At 43.0% G+C, this 26,881-nt stretch overlaps 1 protein-coding gene across 3 annotated transcripts; it reads right to left on the bottom strand.

Moving 5' to 3' along the window:
• On the bottom strand, window positions 1-24,482 carry SLC14A1 (solute carrier family 14 member 1 (Kidd blood group)). Of its 3 annotated transcripts, XM_005892353.2 has the most exons (10): window positions 24,400-24,482; window positions 23,709-23,772; window positions 18,373-18,526; window positions 17,602-17,791; window positions 16,286-16,414; window positions 11,060-11,252; window positions 8,945-9,092; window positions 8,606-8,740; window positions 3,719-3,768; window positions 1-2,055 (listed from the first exon to the last, which is right to left on the bottom strand). In XM_005892353.2, the coding sequence occupies exons 3-10, from the start codon at window positions 18,506-18,508 to the stop codon at window positions 1,882-1,884; spliced, it is 1,155 nt and encodes a 384-aa protein (XP_005892415.2). In that variant the 5' UTR covers window positions 18,509-18,526; window positions 23,709-23,772; window positions 24,400-24,482; the 3' UTR covers window positions 1-1,881. The 3 variants fall into 3 exon arrangements, with proteins under 3 accessions (XP_005892415.2, XP_070218163.1, XP_070218164.1); XM_070362062.1 differs by lacking the exon at window positions 18,373-18,526 and having other exon boundaries at window positions 24,400-24,414; XM_070362063.1 differs by lacking the exons at window positions 23,709-23,772; window positions 24,400-24,482 and adding an exon at window positions 21,667-21,828.
• Between the last annotated feature and the right edge of the window lie 2,399 nt (window positions 24,483-26,881).

The following is a 26,881-nucleotide window of genomic DNA, read 5'->3' as shown; positions in this document are numbered from 1 at the left end:
TGAGTATAATTTATTCATATTCTTACATAGAAATTTATTATACAGGCAATAGAAAAGAATACAAATGCCCCCTAAGAAAATCAATAAAATATTTGCTAAAATTGTTAGGATAATACTTAGTAACAAAAATAGCTTGAGAAAATGAATACTATTTAGACAACTTAGAAGGTTTGAAACTGTTCCTGTTTGCAAGTCTGTGTGTGGGCATGGGAAGAAAGTCAGCCTGCGAGGGCTTCAGTGTGAAGATGGGCTTGGAGACACAAAGAGGCTCTGGTTCGCTTAGCCATGCCCAGGGTCTCCAGGGCTGGTGATCTTTGGTCTGCTTGCTTTTTTTGTCTGTCCCCTCTGAACTCCTATTTCTCAAATTCCCCAACAAAAGAGATTTTTCAAACACTGAAAATTTAGTTTTTTTCACAGAAATGTACATGACTCTATGACAGTTGCAAAGTCATGGTTTCAAAAGGTCACAGGGTTTTTAAATTGAAACAGTGTTTTCCTGAGAAAATGAAAAAGTGAACTTTTCCCTAAAATAATTGTGGGTTTACTTCCCTTCTGTTCCTATAGTTTGCACTGACTACTTCAAACTCAAAGAAGAAAAAACCTTTAAGATTCCAGTTTCACTTTCCAATCCTCTAAAATTCTGAAGCTTCCCACTGCTGTATTCAGCACGTTAGGTTATAGAATCTTTACAGGACTGAGAGCTTACACAAACAAAGCACCACTGGAGGCTTCTTTATCCATATTTCTTTTTGGTGGTTCAAATACCATTGGTTTTTGAGTGAGAATATTGTAAGTGTTTAGAAAATAGTGAATTTTTTTAAAAGTAAGAATTAAGCAACTTCTAAGCACTCAGAAGCAATCTGACACTAACTTTCAGTCTTTGTAATACATGACATCCTTAGATGAATTGAAAATGTGGCTTTAAAGGGCCCTTGGATGTTGATGATTTGATATTTGATCCCCTGTTTTTGTGGCCTTTACAGAATCAATTTGGGGAATAAAATGAAAATAGCTATGCTGAATATTTTAGAAAAATTTAACTTTTCTTTAATATCTAGGAACTTTATAGCCAGGCTTTATAGCCAGGAACTTCTTTTATTTTACCTCACTGAAAACAAATCCATTCTCACAATAAAAAGATAATAAGCTACCTAAAAAAACCCTTTGCAATAACCAAGAAAAGTGATAATACAGGATAATTTTGATGGATGGGATCCCATTCTCCCTCCTGCAGCTCTGCCAGCCTGAAACAAACCCACTGTCTCCTGTAAGAGAATGCCACACACGGGGGACAGCGTGAAGGCTGTTCTGTTGAGGACCTGGGGAGGGAGCTCAGTGATGGGCCCTGTGATGTTGACCACAGTTGTAATGAGTAACTTGCATTGATTTTAAATCTGCCCAATGGCTTGTCTGCGAATTGTAGGCTGACTTTGATTTTGTGACTGTGAATTCCATTCACTTAAGGCTTATAAAGATTATAAGAGATTGGTTTTATAGAGATTAATTTTTAATTAATACTGTTAACCTCATGTACAGTCAAACACCAAGAATATCAATAAATATCAATAATTAGCTTTGGTCTTCCTTCCTCTTTCTGTTGGAACATTCTGACTCTATAAGTATAGTACAGTCTTAGCGCCAATGCCCCACTAGGGTTTAAAATTCCACAGCCAGAGGACATCACCTTTGTGTGTCTTGTCACTTGTTCAGGGATGTTCTGGAGTCTGAAGGAGATACAAAGTGAGCATAAGAACAGATCACTAATGGTTTAGTATGAAATTTGTTACTAGTAAAAACAACAGTTTTGAAGCTCTGGAAGTCAATGGGGCAGCTCGTCAGAAATGACTTGTGACCATCCACGGCTGTGGATGGGGGTTGCATTCACAAAGGCCCTTGAACCGTCCTTTTCCTGGATTGTAGGTAGAAGATGCGGTTTTCCTCAGGATAAGTGACTTTACTGATGGGCATCTTGTAGATGTTGGGGTTTTTTGTGGTCAGCAGGAGGAACAGTAGTGTGGCTAAACAGAAGGGCCAGGTACCAGATGGCAATCCGACCTGCAGAAAGAGACAAGCCACACACTTCTTTAAGATCCTGTTGGAAAGCTAACTTGCACAAAGCACAGGCTTCACACCACTGTCATTCAGCTCAGGAGATAACTCTCTGGAGGCACGACTCTGGACTCCGCTTGTCCCCATGGAGACTGAGTCTAAGATCTCAGGACATTCGGCTCCTAAAATGTCAGCATGCACTCCTTAGGGATGATGCATGCCCTGCCCTCCCTCTTACACAGTCAGACTTCCTGCGAATGTGCACATTCCAGCGAATGTGCAAAGATGACACTTAGCCCCTAGAGATGATACTTAGCAACCACCAACAGCTCCCGACCACTCATCACGTCCATGAGGCTGTCTTTGATGACTTCAGCTCTCTCTCCCCTTGGCCTCTGCCCAGACCAGGTCTTGGAATCTATTTGCTTTACTTCTTTTTGTTTCATCTCTCAAACAGACTCTAAACTCCTTGAGGGTAGCTCCTCCTTCTGTGCGTCCATGACAACTCAAGCAATTCTGAGCATACATCATGTACTTGATTAGGTTTGGCCCTATAGACTCCCCTGCCACCAACCCGGGCGTGATGGTACCCAAACTTGACTGCACGTCAGAATCATCTGGAAGAGTTTAAAAAAAACACAGATAACCAAGCATCATATAAGATCTACTCTACCAGAAATGCCAAGGTACAGGGCCCGAGGATCGGGATTTTTCACAATCTCCCTAGCTGACTCCGTTCTGTAGCCTGCCCAATTCTGGCTCACAGGCCAAGGTCTGTGAACTTTTGTTGGGGTGTGAAGGGCCCCCCAAGCTCTAAGGCATCTCATCATGCCTGTAACAGGGCTTTGACATTCCACCATAAAGATAACTGTGTATCCAGAAGGACCCTCCCAGGTCAGCTCTCTGTGTTGCTGTGAAGAGGACTAGATGCGGTCCTGCCCCACTGGCAGCCATGACCACGTCTGTATGGATGGGCAGTTACCAGGAACTGGCCTGGCATCCCCTGCACTGGTGGGTGAGGAAGAGAACTGAGAGGTGGGGGGCCCCAGAGCAGCCGGGGGTACTGGGCTCCTCAGGGGAGGGGAAGGAGAAAGTCAAAGGGCTGAACAGTACTGAAAAGGAAGGAGAAGTGGCCAGAGGCACTTAATAGGTGATGATTTTGCTTATTAAATAATTTAGGACAGGGGTCTGAAAAAGTCTTACTGATGACCGACTGGGGATTTTTTTTTTAAAGACTAAGGGTATGAAAAAAAGTCTTGGCTTAATTAAAAAGAAATCTGGATCTTTAGCCAATTATCCTTTTCTTTCCTCTTCTGATTTCTCAACCTCTACATAGTCCCAGCTTTCTGTTTAAGTAAAAGATATTCTAAAGTCAACTTTTTGACACTCAGAGTTAAAGTATGGACTTGATAATATACATGCTAAGTTTCACTTCTTTAAGACAAACAATCTGATATTTTTAGCAAGCCTGACGATTATAGTTTGGGCTAAGGTTTACTGTGATGCTGGAGGGTAAATGAGGACAGGTGGGTCCAGAAGATGGACTACAGTGATTATCTGTCAAGCATCCTGCCCTGGGACGCCATTGAGGTGGACTTCAAGAGGGTTTCTGTATCATTGAAAACTGACCAATCACACGGATGAGAAAGTGAGATTAGAGCAAACTTACCACAGCCATCACGTGTGACATGCTGGCTCCCAGGTAGGCAGTGAACAGGGCTAGGAGAAAGAAAAGGGAAAGAAAGAGCGCTTGGACTCCTTTCAATATAAATCCCTGGAATGTAAACTTGTGCATTTTACCAGTGAGCCCAGCACCCTGGTGACAAGTCTGAGCTTAGAGTCAGCAGCTCTGGGTTTGCATCCAGGCTCCACCCCTTAGGAACTTGGAGCCTCCACTCAAAGCCCCCGTTTCCTCACCTGTACAAGGGGGTAATGGAAACCTTGCTCTCAAGAGTTGATGTGAGTGTGAAAGAGGGTAATGCTTGGGCTTAGCACACAGTAAGTACTCAAGAAAGGTAGCTTTTCTGTGGTACTATTTACTTTTTTTGCTGTTATTGCTAATATAATACTTAAGGAAAAGGCCTTCCATAGTAAATACATTTCCCCATTATTTTACCCAAGCATAATTAAAATGAAACTTATGAATGTTCCTTGAAGTAACATACAATCTCACGGCATCTGAGATTCTCAGATCAATGGTTAGAAATCACAGCTTAAAAAAAGCCATGGTATATGTATATAGAAGGAGATAGTAACTCAGAAATCAGCAGAAACTGACCACAGACCTGGATTCCTCTTTGTATGAACATTTTCCCTAAAACCGTTAAGGTCAGCATACATGTCAATGAGTTAACATCCTGTGTTTTTATTTACTTTGAGCATGAATTTTTGAGAGTAGGTAATTTGAATACAGAGGATGAGATGGCTAGATGGCATCACCGACACGATGGATGTGAGTCTGAGTGAACTCTGGGAGTTCGTGATGGATAGGGAGGCCTGGCGTGCTGCAATTCATGGGGTCGCAAAGAGTCGGACATGACTGAGCGACTGAACTGAACTGACTGAATTTGAGTATATGTATGGCCTTCAATGTAAAATAACAGAAACAAAGAGCTCAGCTAACTAACTCTCAATTCTTGGGTCCAAGGAGACTCAGGGAAGCCCTTAGGGTTCACAGAGACCACCTGAAGAATGACCTTCTTATAATGGCCACATGGCCAACTGGGCCACCCACACTCACCATATGGTCTTCATGTCCATCAAGAAACACATCTGCTACTTGGGGGAGTTGGGTGGGGTGGTGGGAGAGACTCTATGATCTTTTACTTTACTATAGATTTCCATCCTTTTATTGATATTTTATCTTTTTATCCTGATGTTTTTTGTTCAATATTATACCTAGTTCTTTCACATATGAAGTGTCTCATGCTAACAGGAAAGGCTCATCTTTGGAAATGGTCTGGGCTTCAAATCGCAGCTCTGCCATTTTGTTTGTTAGACAACAGGTCACTGAACTAGGAATCTAGTTTCATTGTAAAAAGGCAGCTGGAAGAGGTTCTTTATAGGGAGTAATGACTCTTAAATGAAATTATGTACTTTCACAAGCAGCAGCTATAAACTCATCTCTGTCATCATAGAAAAGGAGGTACTGCTCTGAGCAGAAGGGTTGGAAGATTTTCTCTGCTTGGCTTGGATAATTTCATCCCCACCCTCCCCATTTAGTTCATTCATTCATTCAAGAAATATTCACTAGCCATTGGCTAAGTATGGAGACGCCCTGACCCTGCTCTCCTGAGCACCGGCTCTTTTATGACACGCCCCTGAGCACATGAGTCCTCACTGCATTTCTCTCCTAGGAGTACAGTAGCTTCATACCTATCAGCACCCTGTTGGTGCTTAAGCTCTTTCAATTCCATGTTGCTTTTCTTTCTATAGTAAGAGTATCAGACTAGCTAATAGTTGTTGCCCATCATTAAGATGAGCTGAGTTGGGCTGGAAAAGCCTTACAGTAGAGGTGAAGTTCTGGACATCGTGGTTTGGAGGTGATGCCCCTAACAGTGTGTTCAGTAGCTGAGGGAGAGAAAAGGCCCTCTGCTTCCCTCAATGGAAGGGAAGACTGAATCCCAGTTCTTCACAGACAACATCCCTCCCCACAGACCTCCATATGAAAGTCCTACGATGATAACGCAACCTGTAAGAAGAGATCCAAAATGTGTTTACAGTTTGCAGTGAGAAAATAACAAAATTGAGGAGTTCTCTGGCTGTGCAATTTCTGGCTTAGGGGCACAGGGAAGGCAGATATACCAGGCTTCTATCAGAGACTCCCATGTTGCTTCCTGATAAAGCCACAGGAGTTAATAAAAGAGGAGCTCTATGATAAATGTCTTTATTTATTTACCTTGGCTGACAAGTTTGATCTTTTGTTTGGTGATATGGGCAGGCAGAAACTTGCTGTGTATTTTACTGTGAGATCTGCTTTACAAGAGGGACTGGAGGTCTGTCTCAAAAGTTTACATCCGAAGATAAAAAGGACTGAGGACTGTGCCCAGCGTGGATGGAACAGCGCTCCCACACCCTGCCAGTGGCACGGCAAATTCACACGGCCTCTGTCGGGTGCATTTGGCATCTGCTGAAAATACGGGGAGCTAGGATTTTGGCACCAGTGTCTGGGCTCTTAACTAATTCTATACTGACTCAACCACTGAACTAATAAAGGAAATCTGGATCTATCCAAAGGAAGGTAGGTATAATAGATAAAATGAAGGCCCTCAAAGATGTCCACGTCCTGATCCCCAGAACTTGTGATATGTTACCTTACATGGCAAAAGGGACTTTGCGGCTATGATAAAGTTAAAGATTTTGAGATAGGGGATTAACCTTAGCCAAGTAGATCCAATGTAATCATGAGGTCCTTATAAGAAGGAGGCAGGAAATTTCTATCTAGGGAGTAGGATGAAGTGTTTTCACCTGCTTTATACTCTTCTGTATTGATTGAATTTTTGTTTGTTTTGTACAACAGTTCTGTACTACTATAAAATTACAGACAGAAAATAATGAAAATATCTCAGCTTTGGGGAAACACATTTGTAAACATCTTTGTCTTCTCCTTTTCCATGATCTGTGAAAAGACCTTCATAGACCTTATCAGCAACTTCTGCGACCAAGACAGTTTTTGCTTGATCTTTAAGGATGTGCTCAGACTGTCCATACACTGGCCCAGACCCTGCTTTGCAACAACTGGAATTCCTCCTCTTACTTTTTAGGACTTACAGAAAAGCCACCCTTTCTAGGAGGTGCTTTTGGATGATTCTGAATTGTATTTCCCCCAGGGACTCCTGGCCTGTGAGTCTCTTGGTTCTGCATCATGTGGTCCCCACGGGCTTCTCTCTCTTACTTGCCTGGCTTCTGCTGTCTGTACACAGGAGCCACCTAGGATCTAAAGCTTCTGAACCCCTAGCTCTTCCTAGTACTGTCTGGATTGTACTACGAATGTTTAGTACATATTTTCTACTGCTACCAATAGAGAAAAGATACTGGTTTGCACCTGAGATAAAGGTTTGAAACCTCAGACTCATCTCAGAATAAAAGGGTTTATCCCACGTGAGCTCAGGAGGCCACATAATCTGTCTCTACTTTTCTCCTTTGCCCTAAGCTTGTAAACAAGTGAGCAAAAGGTTTGACACGGCTCGTAGGTGAAACAGTTATGTAACTATAAAGAAACTGACAAAATAACATGTGAATGGCAACTCCAGAGCATCTGAGTTCTGTTAATCTTGCTACAGCATCAGATAATCAAAATTGAATAAAGCCTTAGAAATCCTTGGTCCTATCCCACATCCTGCCCAATGCAAGAACTCACTCCAAATCCTGCCTGACATGTGGCCCACCACGTTAATAATGGCTGGATTGATTAATGGTGATAAATCCAGCCATTATTGGATTAATGGTGATAAATCATCCAACTAATGATTGATTAGTTTGGTGATTAACTGAATCTTGGCAAATATTTCCATGAGATTACAGAAACTCTTGCTTGTTCCAATATCCTTCCACTCCTTTGTCCCCCAGGAAGGATCATTCCTTTCATTCTAGCATATTATCTTACATACTTGTAACTTGTGTTGAATTAGGGATGCTGGAAGCTATGGGTGAATAAGCCACCCCTTGCAATGGCCTGGGAAATGCATTAGCTTTTCAAATCTGAAGCACTTGAGGTCTGTTTTTACCTAAGGGCTTGAATGGTACTGAAGGAAGGGAGAGTAGCGTAGTGGGAGTAACTCTGGAAGTTGTTAGCAAGTATGGACTCTGGGTTTACATCTACCCCTAATGGATGCCTTTCAGTGCATCACTTTCTCTGCTCTTAGAACTCCAACAGTAAAACGAGAAGGATGTCATGGAGCTCTCCAGAACCCCTTCTAGCTCTGACAGCCTGAGTCTGGCCTGGAGCTCGGAAAGGATTAATATTACAGGTCTCAAAATGTGGTCCCCAGAGGAATAGCATCAGCACCGCCTGGCACCTTGTTAAAAATGCAAGCTCCTCCCCTGCCTCCCCGGTCGGCTCTAACAGACAATGAGTCCGGGACCGGGGATAGGCCCCAGAAATCTGGGTTTTAACAAGGCTTCCAAGAGATTCTGATGTTTGCTCCCGTTTGAGAGCAGCCATATTAATGTGATTCTCTAAGGACCCGTTAATACCACCAGACTTGCCAGGAGAACTGGCTGTATTTAGCTTGTTTCCTTTCAGTTTCTTGGGTCAAACAATTAGTATGAAGAACATAGAGAAGTTGTTTGTATCCCCCACCAAATACATATTGTAAAATGGTTAATATGACCCAGCAGGCTCTCCAGTCTTCAACATGAGCAATGAGGTAGGCAGAGCAGACCTGGGTCCTCCCTGAGAGGGGAGGCCCATTGCCCTGGTGACACACTTAGCAGGTATCACGGGCTCACACTAGAACTCCAGCTGTAGTTTCTCACACAGTCCTTTCTTATTGTTTGTTCTGGATTTTGATACCACAGTCACGAGCAACTTTCCCCACGTTCAGGGAATACTCACCACAGGCAAGAGCCAGGAGGTGGGTTTGCCAGGTGAGTGCCATGAACGTTCCTCCAATTGCAATGCAAGCTAGAGAGCTGTTGAAGCCCCAGAGTCCAGCGTAGATGTCCTCAAATGGAGCTGAAAGACTGAGTCCTATTAGAGAAGACAGGAGGGGTCAGAGCTTTGGACTAAAGGCAGGATGTTCTGGAAGGAGCCTGGGGGTGGGGAAGGCGTCTGAGAACTCCCATTGGTCCCTTGGAAGCAGGCCTTCAAGAAAGGTCTGGAATGTAGAAGATACCTGAGACAGCAACGGGGCAGAGGCAGTGCTCAGTATCTGGGAGCAAGTCTGACACTCACCTGCTATTATCCCCAGCAAGGACCCGATTGCAGCATGCAGGCACATGAGTGGGGAGGAGAGGAGGATGGCGCCTAGGAAGATGCCCCCTGTCCATGGATTATCGCAGCCATATATCTGACCCACACCCACAGGCAGGGACTTCAGCAGCTGAGGAAAAGATTTAGAAAACACGGCCATTAAAACTACTGGACAGAAATCCATAGGATACCCACAAACACAGTGCAATGTCATTTTAGATTTAGCGTATCTTATCTTTCAAGATCAGAGTTACTAACATTTACAATTCTCTCTTGCTCTACAGAAAAGTCTCAGTCGCTTTACCCCCAGAGACCCACCAGCTCTCCCTGCTGCACGCTGGGCCCTCCTTCTCCAGATCCCTTCGCTCGCTGGCTCTGTGGCCTGCACCGACACCTAGTTTTGGTCGCTGATAAGCTCCCGATGTGGGGTTCCTGCTCCCCACTGTGAGGATCAGCCACACCTCCCAGCGAGGATGGTAGGGACCACCTCTTACACTTCTATTCTCAACTCTCCATCAGTTCTCAGGCCAATACATCAATGCATCTCTATGGTCAATAGAAGTGTTATTACTCCCTTGCAATTCAGCTGTCAGTGCTACGGTCAGAGACCCAAAGTCAGATTATCTTATGAACAGCTCAGAAGCAATTACTGGCAGGTTCATGAATCAGGACCATATTTACATTTCTGTTGCTAGTGAGAACATTCATTAATTAAATTAAATTTTTTATTTTTTAAAATTTATTTATTTATAATTTTATCTTACAAATTAATTAAAATTCTTTTAATTTATTTTTTTATCTTTTTTTTCAGAGAGCATGTATTAATTTAAACCAAGATAGCTTGTTTCAGTTATCAACAACTGTTAGTCCTTAGAACACAAAAATATATTTAAATATCTTAATTATAGCTTTCTGGCTGAGTTCTGAACTCAGATAATGTGTTCACAGAATGGGAGTTCTTAAGAAGAAGGCACAAGGTTTTATTCAAGCTAACAAATGGTTTAAATTAAAATAGCTATGTAGGGTTAATAGCTTCTGTATTGGGCAGTTTTAGACAGCTCAACTAATGCTACTTTTTTCACGGGTAATCCTGATAAATTTTTAAATTTTCCTTCTGAGTTATTTCCAAATACTTCCATTCATTTTCTGTACAAAAGCTAAAGAAAAGGCTATTTGAACTCCTCACGCTTTGACTGCCCAGCAAAGAGGACAGCAGAGGGGTTTAATAACCTGAGAGCAGGAAAGGCAGTCTCTTGACACTAAAAAATGTAAGGTTGATCTTCTTCTGATTTCAAATGTTTTCTTTATTTTTTAATACTTGAGAAAACTTAGACAACATTATTAAATAAACACCAAGACAAAGAGCTGGAATTTTATTTGGGTCACGCAGGCTTTTAAAAAATAGTACTGTCCCTATACATATTTATATTTACAGCATACATCCTAAGAGAATGGTTCTCAAACTCTGGCCCACATCACTGTTTGGGGAACTTGTTAAAACAGATTCCTAGACTCCACCCCAATGATTATGATTTAGGGAGTGTGAGATGGAACTTGTGTTAATATTTAAAAAACAATGACTCTGATGCCCCTAAAGGTCAAGAAATCTGAAGTACTGTACATATTTTAGGAGATCCACCATAAGAAAAAGCAAAATAGAGAGGTTCTGAGATGGGATCTAACAGTGAGCAACCAGTTCTTTTGATTGGGGAAGGTAAGTCAGGGAGGACAGAACCCCAGGCTGCCGGCCCCTGCCTCAAGGGCTGGCCCCCGTCAGATACCCTGCCCCTCCAAAATAAGGGCAAAGTCTGGAACAAAGTGTCAGGATTCCAGTGGAGCTATACTTTGGAGTTAGCACTGCAGGTGTTAGGAAAAGAGTAGGAAAAGTTAGTTTTGACCACATAGTCCTTTAAAAAAATCCCTTAGAACCCAAAGATTTGGAGTAGAACGAATAAGCTCTTAGACAGCAAGAGAAACTGACAAGGGTACTCCAGAGCTGAGTCTCGTAAGGTCTGATGTCCACCAACAATTAACCAGGAAGTGTCTTCCAGAGCCCAGGGGAGGCGGAACGGGATATAAGAAGATCGCGTATCTTACCTGCAGGGCACTGAGGTCAGGCCAGGTGACATTGGGAACTGAGGTGACAGGTGTGATCAAGGTGCTTGGGAAAAATGGATTGTAATGTCCCGTGGCAGAAAGGTACATTGACAACGCCATATTGAAGGGCAGAGTGAAGACAGGCAGGTCCCATTTGCTCAACACGGAGTTCAATGCGCTCGAGAAAACTGGACTAAAAACAACAGAATAGAATGGAGGAACATGCATGTGACAAGCCACACTGATAAATGGAATATCTATGCTATAGAGGGGCTTTTTTTTTTCATTAGCAAATATGTCCTTAAAGTGTTGTGTTGGCAAACTTTTGACAGGAAAAAAAAAATACTCAAACCCAAACACACCTGGAATAAATCCTGTCATAAATAATTCTTACATAAAGTAAAAAGCTGGAGAAGGCAATGGCACCCCACTCCAGTACTCTTGCTTGGAAAATCCCATGGACGGAGGAGCCTGGTAGGCTGCAGTCCATGGGGTTGCTAAGAGTCGGACACGACTGAGTGACTTCACTTTCACTTTTCATTTTCATGCATTGGAGAAGGAAATGGCAACTCACTCCAGTGTTCTTGCCTGGAGAATCCCAGGGACGGCGGAGCCTGGTGGGCTGCCGTCTCTGGGGTCACACAGAGTCGGACACGACTGAAGCGACTTAGCAGCAAAGTAAAAAGTCAACTCTCAGCTTATTTGGCTTGTGGAAAATTATGCTCTGGGGTTGCTCACAATGAGTTATAAATCTAGGTTTAAAAATATTTTTGATTGGGTTGTTTATTTTTCTGGAATTGAGCTGCAGGAGTTGCTTGTATATTTTTGAGATTAGTTCTTTGTCAGTTGCTTCATTTGCTATTATTTTCTCCCATTCTGAAGGCTGTCTTTTCATCTTGCTTATAGTTTCCTTTGTTGTGCAGAAACTTTTAATTTTAATTAGGTCCCATTTGTTTATTTTTGCTTTTATTTCCAATATTCTGGGAGGTGGGTCATAGAGGAACCTGCTGTGATTTATGTCGGAGAGTGTTTTGGCCTATGTTCTCCTCTAGGAGTTTTATAGTTTCTGGTCTTACGTTTAGATCTTTAATCCATTTTAAAGAACTAAACAGACATTTCTCCAAAGAAGACATACCGATGGCTAACAAACACATGAAAAGATGCTCAACATCACTCATTATCAGATCAGATCAGATCAGATCAGTCGCTCAGTCATGTCTGACTCTTTTCGATCCCATGAATCACAGCACACCAGGCCTCCCTGTCCATCTCCAACTCCCGGAGTTCACTCAGACTCACGTCCATCGAGTCAGTGATGCCATCCAGCCATCTCATCCTCTGTCGTCCCCTGCTCCTTCTGCCCTCAATCCCTCCCAGCATCAGAGTCTTTTCCAATGAGTCAACTCTTCGCATGAGGTGGCCAAAGTACTGGAGTTTCAGCTTCAGCATCATTCCTTCCAAAGAAATCCCAAGGCTCATTTCCTTCAGAACGGACTGGTTGGATCTCCTTGCAGTCCAAGGGACTCTCAAGAGTCTTCTCCAACACCACAGTTCAAAAGCATCAATTCTTCAGTGCTCAGCCTTCTTCACAGTCCAACTCTCACATCCACACATGACCACTGGAAAAACCATAGCCTTGACTAGACGAACCTTTGTTGGCAAAGTAATGTCTCTGCTTTTGAATATGCTATCTAGGTTGGTCATAACTTTCCTTTCAAGGAGTAAGCGTCTTTTAATTTCATGGCTGCAGTCACCATCTGTAGTGATTTTGGAGCCCAGAAAAACAAAGTCTGACACTGTTTCCACTGTTTCCCCATCTATGTCCCATGAAGTGGCAGGACCGGATGCCATGATCTTCGTTTTCTGAATGTTGAGCTTTAAGCCAACTTTTTCACTCTCCACTTTTGCTTTCATCAAGAGGCTTTTGAGTTCCTCTTCACTTTCTGCCATAAGGGTGGTGTCATCTGCATATCTGAGGTTATTGATATTTCTCCCAGCAATCTTGATTCCAGCTTGTGTTTCTTCCAGTCCAGCGTTTCTCATGACATACTCTGCATAGAAGTTAAATAAGCAGGGTGACAATACACAGCCTTGACGAACTCCTTTTCCTATTTGGAACCAGTCTGTTGTTCCATGTCCAGTTCTAACTGTTGCTTCCTGACCTGTATACAAATTTCTCAAGAGGCAGATCAGGTGTTCTAGTATTCCCATCTCTTTCAGAATTTTCCACAGTTTATTGTGATCCAGACAGTCAAAGGCTTTGGCATAGTCAAGAAAGCAGAAATAGATGTTTTTCTGGAACTCTCTTGCTTTTTCCATGATCCAGTGGATGTTGGCAATTTCATCTCTGGTTTCTCTGCCTTTTCTAAAACCAGCTTGAACATCAGGAAGTTCACGGTTCACATATTGCTGAAGCCTGGCTTGGAGAATTTTGAGCATTACTTTGCTAGCATGTGAGATGAGTGCAATTGTATGGTAGTTTGAGCATTCTTTGGCATTGCCTTTCTTTGGGATTGGAATGAAAACTGACTTTTTCCAGTCCTGTGGCCACTGCTGAGTTTTCCAAATGTGCTGGCATATTGAGTGCACCCTTTCACAGCATCATCTTTCAGGATTTGGAAGAGCTCAACTGGAATTCCATCACCTCTACTAGCTTTGTTCGTAGTGATGCTTTCTAAGGCCCACTTGACTTCACATTACAGGATGTCTGGCTCTAGGTCAGTGATCACACCATCGTGATTATCTGGGTTGTGAAGATCTTTTTTGTACAGTTCTTCTGTGTATTCTTGCCATCTCTTCTTAATATGTTTTGCTTCTGTTAGGTCCATACCATTTCTGTCCTTTATCGAGCTCATCTTTGCATGAAATGTTCCTTTGGTATCTCTGATTTTCTTGAATAGATCCCTAGTCTTTCCCATTCTGTTGTTTTCCTCTAAATGCAAATCAAAACCACAATGAGTTACCATTTTACACTAGTCAGAATGGCTGCGATCCAAAAGTCTACAAGCAATAAATGCTGGAGAAGATGTGGAGAAAAGGGAACCCTCTTAAACTGTTAGTGGGAATGCAAACTAGTACAGCCACTATGGAGAACAGTGTGGAGATTCCTTAAAAAACTGGAAATAGAACTGCCTTATGACCCAGCAATGCCACTACTGGGCATACACACTGAGGAAACCAGAAGGGAAAGAGACACGTGTACCCCAGTGTTCATCGCAGCACTGTTTATAATAGCCAGGACATGGAAGCAACCTAGGTGTCCATCAGCAGACGAATGGATAAGAAAGCTGTGGTACATATACACAATGGAGTATTACTCAGCCATTAAAAAGAATACATTTGAATCAGTTCTAATGAGGTGGATGAAACTGGAGCCTATTATACAGAGTGAAGTAAGCCAGAAAGAAAAACACCAATACAGTATACTAACATATATATGGAATTTAGAAAGATGGTAGCGATAACCCTGTATGTGAGACAGCAAAAGAGACACGGATGTATAGAACAATCTTTTGGACTGTGGGAGAGGGCGAGGGTGGGATGATTTGGGAGAATGGCATTGAAACATGTATAATATCATATAAGAAACTAATCGCCAGTCCAGGTTCGACGCAGGATACAGGATGCTTGGGGCTGGTGCACTGGGATGACCCAGAGGGATGGTATGGGGAGGGAGGTGGGAGGGGGGTTCAGGATGGGGAACACATGTACACCCATGGTGGATTCATGTTGATACATGGCAAAACCAATACAATATTGTAAAGTAATTATCCTCCAATTAAAATAAGTAAATTTATATTAAAAAAAGAAAAAAAAAATATTTTTAAGTATTTAAGACAGATGAAAAGAATATTGTTTAAGCAGTTAAAAGCCCCTGTATAAACTACTTGATCACATGCCCTTCCCTCCCCACCAGAGGCAGCCTCAGTCTTCAACTTAGTACTGGAGGAAAAAGACTGTAAACTCAGGAGGGCAGAGGTTTAAGTCCTTGAGCAGCTGAACTGTGTGACCTTGGGCAAGGAGGTACCCTCAGTTTCCTTGCCTGTAAACTGGGATATCAGATTAGATGGTCTCTGGGCCCTTTTCGTTCCCTCACTTGTGGACCCAATCAAGGAGCCAAGGCTTTGAAGTTAGAACCCCCCCCCCACCCAGTTTTCCTGAACTCGGGGGAGGGTGTGGGTGGCCCTGTGCAGTGATCCCTCTGGTCCTTGAACCTCGTCTTCAGAACAGGTGGGGAGTTTCTCCTGAGGAGGTTGGCTGTGCCGGCAGGTTCTCCTGCACGCACCTGTGGCCGCAGCCAGGGTGGGCACGCTGTCCGTGGTTGGCTGTGTGTATGCAGCCACACATCTCGTGTGTGTGGAGCCACACATCTCGTGTGTGTGGAGCCAGCATTTTATATTTTGAATCTATCATAGTAAGGAGGAAATGTTTGCTTAAAAAATGATTTAAGACAGTGTCAATATAGAAATCAGTTTGAAGGACTTATGAGGGAATGGAATTTAGTAAAGAATTGCTTTGAGGGGGACAGGGGCAGGTGGGTAAGGGGGGTTACATAGGGACAGTGGTTCTCAGAGTGTGGTCCCTGGATCAGCCACCTCAGCACCACCTGGGAACTTGTTGAGATGCAGATTCTCAGGCCCCATCCCAGATGGACTGAATCAGGAAGCCTCAGGGAGGGAGCAGTAGTCCATGTTTTAACTGGCCCTGTAGGTGGTCTTGAAAGTGTGCATGTTTGAGGACTCCTGATGGTGGAGAGTGCTTCTCAACTTTGGTTGTACTTTAGAATCCTCCAAGAGCCTTCAAATCCCCAGTGTCCTGGAAACTCCCCAAACCAATTATATCAGAACGTTACTGTGGGGGTGGGGGGGGGATGTGGGGTGGGGGGGATGAGGTGTGAGGGGAAGCCACGTGCATCAGTATGTTTGAACGCTTCCTGTTTCCAATAGGTATATCCTGAATCTAAATAAAAAAGATAATTTTCTAGAAATTGCCATATATATAACATAAAATTTACCACTTAAACCATTTTAAGACGTTCAGTTTAGTGGTACGAAGTATGTTCACACTGTTATACAACCGTCACCACCATCCGTTCACGGAATATTTCTCATCTTACAAAACAGAAACCCTGTGCTCACTAGGTAATAACTCCCCCCACCCCCTCCTGCCCCTTAGACAATTTTTTTTTTTTTCAAAAAGGCATTTTGAAAACCAGGTACAACTTACCACGTCATGGACATAGCAGATACAGGGAATAACAGCCACCAGAAATAGTTTCCCTTGTCCGAATAGATGGCCATGAGGATTCCCACCAGGGTAGCGTTGTAGCCCTGGAGCCCCGCTGTAATGGCGGACCTGTGGGCGAGAGGCACAGCTTGGACACCTCCCCGGCGGATGTTGGCTGAACGTGCCCGTGAATATCACTTCTAACTTCCAGGTAATATTTACATTTGAAAAAGAGATTATATTTAGGGTTTTATTGCAAGGTCTCTAGAAACCAAATGCTAATCAAAGCATGAAACAGTAAAATATACATGGATAAAATACAAATGCACTTATAGAACAACCACTACAGAGGCAACATGGCTGAGGGGTAGAGAAAAGGAAATCAGCAAGCCAACGTAGTCTGTTTCCTTCTAGCCTTTCCTTCCAAAATTTATTATTTCTTTTGAATCATTAGGGTCTCTGACTTGAATAGAGCTTTTATTTGAAACTCTTCCCTAAGCCTGATTTCCTTGCTGAGAGGTGTAAGATTCTTGAAATGTAAATTCAGCTCCACAGTGTCTTTGATTTTATCAACACAAGTCTTCCAACTTAGAATATACTTTCATCTTCTTCCACTTTGTTGTTTCCAGATATACATTTCCAAATTATTACAAAGAAAAACAATCCCTTTTACTTGGCAAATTATTCCATTCAACTATATGCATCTTTAGCACCTAATTTTTTTCTTGGGTCCCTTTCTTCCCAGCATTTAACCTTACTTCCAAATGTTGTCCTATGGATTAAGTTTCTACTCCTGGCTAAAATGGTACCTTTTCATAACTGGGGACTAAAATTTATCTCTCTGGAAGCTGAACTAACCTTTTCACTGTGCAGGAAGAATGAATTTGATAAACTAAGCATGGAACTAAGATATAATGGGATTAGTGGAATTATTAAGCCACTAAAACTTTTCCTGAATTCATATGCATTTTTTTTGTCCAAATAAATAAAATGCTGATGATAAATAATTGATCAATCATTGAAGTAGACTCCCTTTGGACTGTAGGGTCTTATACCTTAGTTATTATTTATAAGAATTACTTATAGCTTAATTCTGGTCACATGTATTGCCAAAAGGATCTGGCTGCTTATTCGGGTACTATGAATAAGAGGCTATAAATGATTTCCTGATTGCTGACTAAAGGCAAATATAAAGCATTCTGTGGAATAAAGGTTGATTCTCCAGGGAGGGTGGGGCTTTATCACTATTGCCCAGGGTCACTGGTTGGCTCCTGTGTTCTCAAGCAAGAAGCAGAGGCTTGGAGGGACATGCCTACCTGTCCTGGCTGAGTAACAGGGCCGTCAGGGTGGAGACCACTGTTCCCACACAGCCATTGAGTGCACACCAGGGATTCTGGACCAGGAGTCCCACCAGAATCAGGATTCCACTTATGGGGTTGCTGACAAACACAACTTGGGATATCCCCCGAAGAACCCAGTCGACGAACTGCAGAGCCTGGGGTTTGTCTGGAAGAGATGAGATGGGCAGAGCTAAGGAAATGGTGGGGCAAATGGGGCTCCTTCCCGAGTCTCCTTCCCAAGCCTACCCTGAGCAAAATCCCCTCAGAACAAGGTGAGGCTAACTTTGGATATTCCTTGAAACTTTTTCTCTGAACTCTTTCCCCTTTAGTGACCCCCAGATCCTTGGAAGCATCCAGATCTGCTTTAGTGACACCCAGATCCTCTTTCTGCTCAGTCCACAATGTCCATACTAGAACCCCAGTTCCAGAAAGCATTGAATGGACTTATTTAGTATGCTTAGAGGTTTACACCCTTAAGCCAAAGGAATGAATCACCAAGAGTAAAATTTCAGTTTTTAAGCACCAAAATTACAAGGTGGAACTAGGTGTCTTCCTCGGACATGAACAGGACCACTGTCTCCATTAAAAAGAAAAAGAATGGAAGAAAGTCTCAGGTTAGAAGATAAAAAGTTTTAAAAAAAATGGAAAGAAAAGCAGTAGAAGATAGGGGAGTATAACTGAAGATTTTAGTAGAAGAACCAGCAAACCATCTCCCCCAACGCCACTTCTCCAAGGTGGCGTAGATACCTTTAAGCCAGTTGGCAAATTCTTTCATGTCACCAGTGATAAAGCCAAGTGCCTTGGGGAGGCATCTTCTGCCTCGACCTTGTGGAGCCTGATTTCCACCCTGGTCCAATTTAACTGCAGTGGGGTTGTCATCCATGGATGTCTCTTCTGGCTCCTTGAGGAAAGAACGGAGCTCATGAACAATCTTAATGTAGAGCCCTTTGGACTGGCCAGTGTGGGGTTTGACCACAGTAGCCACACAGGATGAGTTTGAAGGCGCTTCATCTGGACCATGACAATCCCACGGAACTAAGAAAGCACCATTTTCCTCTTGAAATATTGTCAGGAAGATCATTATCAAAACCCAAGCCCCAGGCTACTTTTGTCATCACTGTTTTTAATGTCACCATGAGAAGGTTCTGGTCTTTAATTTCATAAGGTTCAGTTTCTAGCTCAATGAATATTTATTGAGCACCTATATCCTACACTCAAAGAGCTCAGTCTAGTGGGAAAAAAATTAAAAATAGTTAATTTCAACATAATGAGTCAGAAAATGATACAGAAATAGCTACAATCAAGTACTTAACCTTTTTGCTCCAATGAAAGGAGCCAGATGTCAGGTTACAAAATGATGCTCACTAATGCAGACCAACCAGCTACTTTCTAAGACAAGCAGCCATTTTAGATTCAATTTTTATTTTACAAAAACAGGCTTTGTTTTAAAAGTTTGAAAGAGAAGAAATGTTTACAAGACAGTTTGTGTGTGTTGATATAGCCTAAGAACTGTGCCCTGCCCCACCACAGAATATTCACTCTCCAAATCAGAGATTACGTCCTGACTACATCTTCACATCAGGTAGCTGCTTCATATATTCTTTATTTTTGAAATTGTTATTTAAGTGTTTAAATAACACTTAAGTGTTTATTTAAGTGTTTAAATGAGCAAAATAGTTAAATAAATGAAATGTGCAAATCGACATAAATTGGGGACTATACATTTATATACATAATATATACATTATATATTTAGTATGTTCACTAAAATATTGAGAATTTGGGCTGTATCATTTAAAAATATAATTTACTAAATCTAAACTAGAAAAAAGACTGGCAAAATAATCTTCCACAAAGATATAGAAAATGGAAAAAGTGGAAGTGGGCTAGCTGTTGAAAACCAAAGAATTACAACTTAAGAGCTGTACACTCTAAGAGTGTACAGGGCATACTTACAGTAAGCATGCCTCAGGGAAATACTAACAGTATGACCATAACTTGTGCTCACTACAAGACTCTTCACTTCTCATGTTGAGTGTGCAATAACAAAGCATCAGCATCATCAGAATATTGTACCCTGTAGACAAAAGTGAAGGTTTCATGGTGCTGATGGGAGATATAAAAGTACCAATGATGTCATCCCAGAGGTAGGCAAAGGGAGAAAGACCATGGCAAAACCACTTTGAGTTTGCAAGAAAAGCAAAGAGCACAGCCAGGCCAGTGTGCAGGAGGGGAACACCAAAACCATCAGACCCCAGGGGGCACAAGTGTGGAATGCTGAAGCCACAGGCACGTAAGACGTGACCAAGGAAATACCCAAAACCCATGCAGTTAAACCAACTCGTCTTCTCCCTGCAACCAGGCTGTGAATAAGGGTTTCTCACGCCTATTTTTGGCCTCACTGTTCTTCCATTTACCATACCCAACAAAAAGCTATTAAAGCCCAATTAACAGGTAATAAAAGTTATGACTTTTAAAGTTTTTATTTTTTGCAATTCTGATTTCAGTTTTGGCTTCTATTAATCCCAGTACAAAAATCCATGTAACTCAGTTTTTATTGAGTCAAGATTGTACTTCAATTGTATTAATTCACTGCCAAATAACCATTCTGCTTTTAAACGATGGCCAGCAATTCCACAAAGTAGAGGCTGTTTATGTAATGCATTCTAGACCAAGGTCATTTTGGTTTGGCAAAATAGTGATAGAAACCAGCATTTGTGAGACTTCCAATGAAGCTTGGCATTAAGAGATTCTTAAACTAAAAACTGCTGGAGGACAGGAACCAAATCTAAGTCTATGTGGAGCTCAGCTGGCCTGAAGTTAAACAATGAAAACCTTTTGAATTGTTAAGAAATTATGAAAAATTTGGGTTTTATTTCATAATCTAACTGATAGCTATCATTTATTTTCATTTATCTCTCTTTAAACATTGTAACTAAAGGTATTGCTTGGTAAGCCCTTTCCTTAGCTATCGTGACCCCGTTCTCAAAGTCACACATCCTATGAGAGGCATCAGGCTCCAGTCCAGACATTGACAAGAAACTGCCTTGAGTTTCTGCAACTGGGTAGATCCAGCTCTACAGAGGCAGCACTGAATGAAAAGATTAAAGTGGGCGTTTTCCATTAAGTACAGAAGCAAGTAGATACAGGGGTTATCCCAGGGTGGACAAATTCGTGTTCTCAAAATTCCCAGCATTTATTTATTTATTTTAGAGGGTTTTCAATACATCATCACCTCAGAGATTTTGGAGATACAGATACAAAACCTGATATTCTAACTGGCCAGACACGATTGAGAACCTGACTGGCCAGAGTTCCCTGCCCAGACACCCAAAGTTGGGTAAAGATTGAACCATTGATCTGAATCTTCAGCCCAGCATACAGAAGACTTGCTATGCTTTGTCTTTCTAGTATCCATATATGGGGGTGGGTGGTAGGGCTACCGTGTAATAGAGGGATAGATCTTCTCATGAGTTGATTCCCCAGGGAATCATTTATTCTGAAGTGAACACTATAGAGCTCTGGGAATCCTGATTAGTCGTTCCAGAACTCAGGCATGACAACTGGTCGTGAGAAACCAGTAACAGTTGTAGTTCACCCTAGGATGTAATCATGCTACACTCTTTGTGTTTCTATAGGGAACTTTAAAAGTCCACATATCCTAATTGGGTAGGCAATACAAGGTGATGAAGCAGGAACTAAGTTCAAACTTCTCAAATCTAAGTAGGTCATTAAATTTCACCTGAAAAGACAGGACAAGAAAATGTAAGGAATGAACTCTATAAAATAGAAGCAAGATAAATAAAAATCCCCAGAATGCTTTTTTCCTAGCTTTTCCATAGTTGTCCAAACTCTGCAGCACAAAGGTCCAACATCTAAACCAAGACGAGTGTCGTGTGAGTTTCTAGACCAAGACCCCTGTGCATCAGGCTCAGGCCAAGCTGCACCGCTCAGCAGAGCATGAGGACCCCACTTCCCAGGCTCGGTTCAGAAAAGACACAGCAGAGTCACAGAGACAGAAGCTGTACGAAGGTAGCATACCTGTTCTTCTGGCCCCTGGACCACGGCCAAGTTTATCCAGGGGAAGACTCTGTGCGCTGCCTCACCAGATTTTTTTCCAAAAGGGCCCCTCCAAAGAGGACCAGGATAGGCGTCACCAGCAGCGCCAATCAAAGACCGTCCACTCATCCTTCCTTTCTTTCCATATACGACAAAGGGCAAAAATACATGAATCAGCAGAAATCGTGCCCTGCCTGTGATGTGAAATGCAGGGTAGAGCTCTCCTAGGGGGTTCCTGGGGAGAGGAGACCTCAACAAAGAAGGCAGACTTCTTCATCAGCTAGAGCTCCATCAGCAGAGACGATGAGCTGACTGTAGACACCGAATGTTCATTTTACTTCGCTTAAAACAGAAGAAAAAACTGGCAAGCCATCCTGCACCGCGACCCACGTACGGATCTTGTGCTCCTGTGTTTCTCCACTGGCAGGAAGCTGACAGGTCTGAAGCCTGTTCCAGAGGGCGTGGTGGGCTTTGGGCTCTGAAACACTTCAGGTGAACTCTTAGGGCTCCATGTCGGGATGGAGCCACAATTTCCTTCAGCCTTGATCTTTACAAACGTGAGAAGAAGCCCTGGTATGGGTTCTATTTTCTGTAATAAGATGCTAGCTAGCCACACTTGCACAGCAAAACCCCAGTCTAAGAGACTGCTAAATGGCATTATTTTCCTTCTATCTGAATAAGAATTGGTAAAAATCAGACATCACCTTGTTAATAACAAACAATTCATAGTTATATTCAACAGGTGTGACAACCTTTTGTTTCCCTTAAAAAAAAATAGAAAAAAAACTTCCATTATATCCAAGGATAGCATTCTTCCTTTAGAAGTTCCAGAAAAGTCATATGTTTGGTATTTATTTTTTTCTTCCTCTTTAATTACTTTCTTCCACTGGCTTGGTTTGAAATCTGAAAACTTAACACTCTGCTAGAATGTTTCAGAAAAATCCATAGTTGTGGAAAACTTTACTGACAGGTCTGTGGAAAAAGTTGTGTGTGTGTGTGTATGTACATTTATCCATGGTTAATCAATCTGGCTAACACCAAACAGGTGGGTTGCATTATGCATAGTTTTGTTTGACAAAGAGCAACGTTAAGAAACCCAATAATAGGGCTCTCATATTTAGTTTAAAAAACAAAAGAAAGAAAGAAGGAAAGAAAAAGAAAAGAGACAGGCAGGACTGTCACATTCCCCTGTCATGTTTCCCCAGCACCAAAATCACTCATGTCTGGGAAAATGACATCCTTGAGCTCAACATCGATATTTTCTAAGAGCCAAGAGAGAGAAGAAGTTGGGAGAGCATATAGTTCAAGCCTTCATTTTATAGAGGAAAAAACTGGACTCCAAAATTTGGACCATCCATATTCACTCAGCAGGACAGCCTTACAGAACAGGTAAGCCCTGGTGGTTCTTTGTCTTCCAGGCTGGAACCATACATACTGATGTCCCCAAGCGGGTGTTAGGGCTCAGTAACATAGTGGACACAGTCTGTCTTCATGGCCTCCCTGACGTAACCCTGGGGAGGGGGGTGTTGAACAACAGCAAAGGTTGTTTCGCCCTGTGTCCTTGCCAGAAGCAGTGACTCTGCTGACAAACAAACATCTCACCATGCCCCCAAGTAAGCCTCACTCCCTTGTATCACAGACATATCCACAACAAGGCCTCTGTGTGTTGAGGTTAATATCCCGAGAATATTCTAGAAGCTACACCCAGTGAGCTTACAACAGAAGTCAGAAAGCACTTTTGATAGCACAGATCACTTAGTGCCACAAAGCAGGACTCATCATTCTGAAATATCAAGATTTCAGTTTAACAACACTTCTTATAGGAAATACAACTCATTCTATTGTCAGCATATATTAGAAATTTGTATAATTAGAGAGCTCGGAGAGTCTTTAACTTCTATGCTTCAAGTATCCGTTTTAAAAATAATGCAAAGTTTTGCACATAGATATGGAAGAAAGCATATAAACATTCATGCTCTGTCATAATTAGGAGACTTCAGCATTGACATTTATGTGATACTTACAGAACTCGTTATGTTAGGCAGTTTTTGAATCTAAGCTGTGGGAAGTGCTCAGCCTTCTCTAAACCTGTGATGAGAAACAGAAAATGCTGTCAGGTATCCTGTCTCTTGCTTAAAACACTCTCCTTGGAACACACTCCCTTTGAAGCCTTGAGGTCTGAATTCCACAACAGAAAGTGTAGTTGAAAAGAAGTTGCCAAATTTGTGCTTGCAGTGGGACTCGTTCTCCCAAAGCGTGTTCCAGTGTCCTCCCTCCAGCATGATGGTACATGCAGGGTGATCTGGAAAACTGTACTTGGAAAGGGCCATTCCCAATACCCACTTTTTTTTTTCAGTCGTATTGATAGATCTCCAATTTTACTTATTTCAAGAACACAGCCTCAAACTCCTATGCAGCGTCGGTGAGCACCTCAAGTGGACTCCTCGCTGAAACCCTCTTGCACGCGGAGCTCTGGTGCCGATCCACCCTGCTGCAGAAACTATGAACCAAGACAGCTTTCAAGCATCCAGGAAGAAGCCTGTGATTTGGGTAAATGGTTTGCTAGTCTACCAGAATTCTAATTTTGTGCTTTTACTCAGTTCCAATCATCTGGAACATATATCTCCGTTAAAAAGAGAAAAATTAGAGAGGTCTAAGGCGACAGCCCTCCCACTATGAACAGTTGCAAATGAACAGACACAGGGGAGTACTCACATAGCAGCTGGCTTCCCGGGCAGAAGGCACTGGCTGATAAAGCCCTGCTGGGCTCTATTAAAAGGGAGGTGCTTAGGAGGAGGGTGCTGGGGGAGGGACCCAGAGCTTTTACACTCAGGACCCACTCTGCTTATCTGTGCATCTGGCTGTCTCCTCCCACTCTAGGCACAGGGCCAAAGCACTGCCGAGGAGCGGGCCCCCTGTCCTGTACCTTCTGTCTGTCTGTCCCTGTTCTTGACTTGGTGCCAGCAACTTTGCCATCGTTTCTGGGGCTTCCCAGGTCTTTGTCCAGCAGCAATCCTGCTTGAGCTCATGGTTATCTTCCCCTTGCAGTTTCCTCTGGAGCCTACCCTCACCCTGGGTTGTTCTGGGGAAGACGTGTAACTGAAAAGGATCAACAGAGTGTCACTTCAACTGAAAACATAGAGACAGGTTGCTGTGCGGCAGACTTTAAAGTTTAAGTGGTAGCTCCCAGGTGGAATGTTCTCTTAGACTTGACGTGGTTTCTGCTCAGGTGTAGGAATCCAGGAAAGTTCCATGGGTGTGGGGTGAGTGTGGGGAGAACCCGGGTCCACAGAGTGTTTTCTGGAAACCAACCTGCCCTTTTCCCCAGTGAGGAGGGAAACAAAAATATAAATGTTGGCCTGGAATGCCCCTCTTTCCAGGTGAGAATCCCAGGACAAACTCTGCTGCCTTTAAAAGTCAGGAGGCAAACATTCTATAGCAGATATATCTAAAATTCAAGAGAAAAATCCCTTTCTTCTTCATTTTTTCCCTTAAATTTCAATTTTGTGGCCTGTTTTGAGAACACAAACAGAAGTGAGGTGAACTGTAGAATGCTTCTGCTGCTGCTGCTAAGTCGCTTCAGTCGTGTCCAACTCTGAAGAAAAGCAACTAATGGGCAGAAGCTGGAAATACTGGATGATGCTAGGGTACAAAGCACGAACCTTGATGTTAAACCGGACAAGTGATTTAAATTCTGTGAGCCTGTTTGTGTTAGCTATTCAGTCACGTCTGACCCTTTGTGATGCCACAGACTGTGGCCCACCAGGCTCCCCTGTCCCTGGGATTCTCCAGGCAAGAACACTGGAGTGGGTTGCCATTTCCTTCTCCAATGCATGAAAGTGAAAAGAGAAAGTGAAGCCGCTCAGTCGTGCACACAATTTTGAAAAATGAAAACCCCACAGAAAGCTGTGCAGGTGTCCGTGGGGCCTCCTGCCTGCCTGGACGAGCTGATAGCCCTTGTCAGGGAGGCCGCCAGTAACTCTCTGGCTCCACCCGCTGGACACCAGCCAAACCACAGCCTCCTTGCTTTCCTGGGGATTCCCTCCCTCCCAGTGTCCCCAGAGGCTCAATGTGTGTATCTGGGGCCTGGGAGAAAAACTACAAACCCAAGTTCATGGCCAGAATTTTGAGGTTCAGGCAAATCTCCTGCCAACATTTTCTTCCTGGTAAAGATTCCTCAGGTTACGCTGAAGGGGAAAAATGAATCATAAGAGGATAGACTGAGAGCCTGGCATAGGAGCGAAAGGAATCACACTAGTGTATCTGTGAGCTCTTTATGCAAATGGACTACCATCCCTGACGGTGATAATAACAGTAACAGTGATAGTTACAGTACGTATTGGAATTGGACAAATGGCTGGGCATGCACTCTGTGTGCTGGGCACTGAGCTGAGCACTGGATCTGCGTCAGTCATTTAACCATCACAAAAGTCCTATGAGGTTAATGCCATTATTCCCAGTTTGCAGAGGAGCAAACAGAATCTGCCTGCAATGCAAGAGACCTGTGTTCCAACCCTGGGTTGGGAAGGTCCCCTGGAGAAGGGAATGGCTTACCCACTCCAGTATTCTTGCCTAGAGAATTCCATGGACAGAGGAGCCTGGTGGGCCACAGTCTGTGGCATCACAAAGGGTCGGACGTGACTGAATAGCTAACACAAACAGGCTCACAGAATTTAAATCACTTGTCCGGTTTAACATCAAGGTTCGTGCTTTGTACCCTAGCATCATCCAGTATTTCCAGCTTCTGCCCATTAGTTGCTTTTCTTCAATTCACTAATTACCTTAATGAACTCAAGCATCAACATGTATCTCTAGACCTCAGCCTGAAGCCAGCTCCACTCGGCACCTAGACCGCCTGCTGCCTCAGTGGCCTGAGTGGGCTGGTCAGGGGTGGAGGGTGTTTACTGAGTCTGAAGTCTTCTTGTGGAACCAACTCCTCCCCACCTTTCCTCCCTGCCCTCTCCCCTGGTCCTTGAAAAGGCACACCTTAAATGCTGGTTACAAAACACAGCCGTGCTGTACGGTCTGACTAGGTAGAACAAAGCACGTGGGATTCCCAGTCAGGCAGACCTGAGTTTGAATCCTGGCTTCGTCCCCGTGTGCCCTGAGGTGCGTCACCATGTCTGGCCCTCAGGTTTCTCACTGTAAAATTGAATAAGTTGACTCCTTTGTAAGGCTGTGATGAAGTTTTGCAACC

The sequence above is a fragment of the Bos mutus genome, chromosome 24 (assembly GCF_027580195.1).
Source record: "Bos mutus isolate GX-2022 chromosome 24, NWIPB_WYAK_1.1, whole genome shotgun sequence".
In the NCBI taxonomy this organism is placed as follows: domain Eukaryota; kingdom Metazoa; phylum Chordata; class Mammalia; order Artiodactyla; family Bovidae; genus Bos; species Bos mutus.
This window is presented reverse-complemented; position numbering and strand designations above follow the sequence as displayed.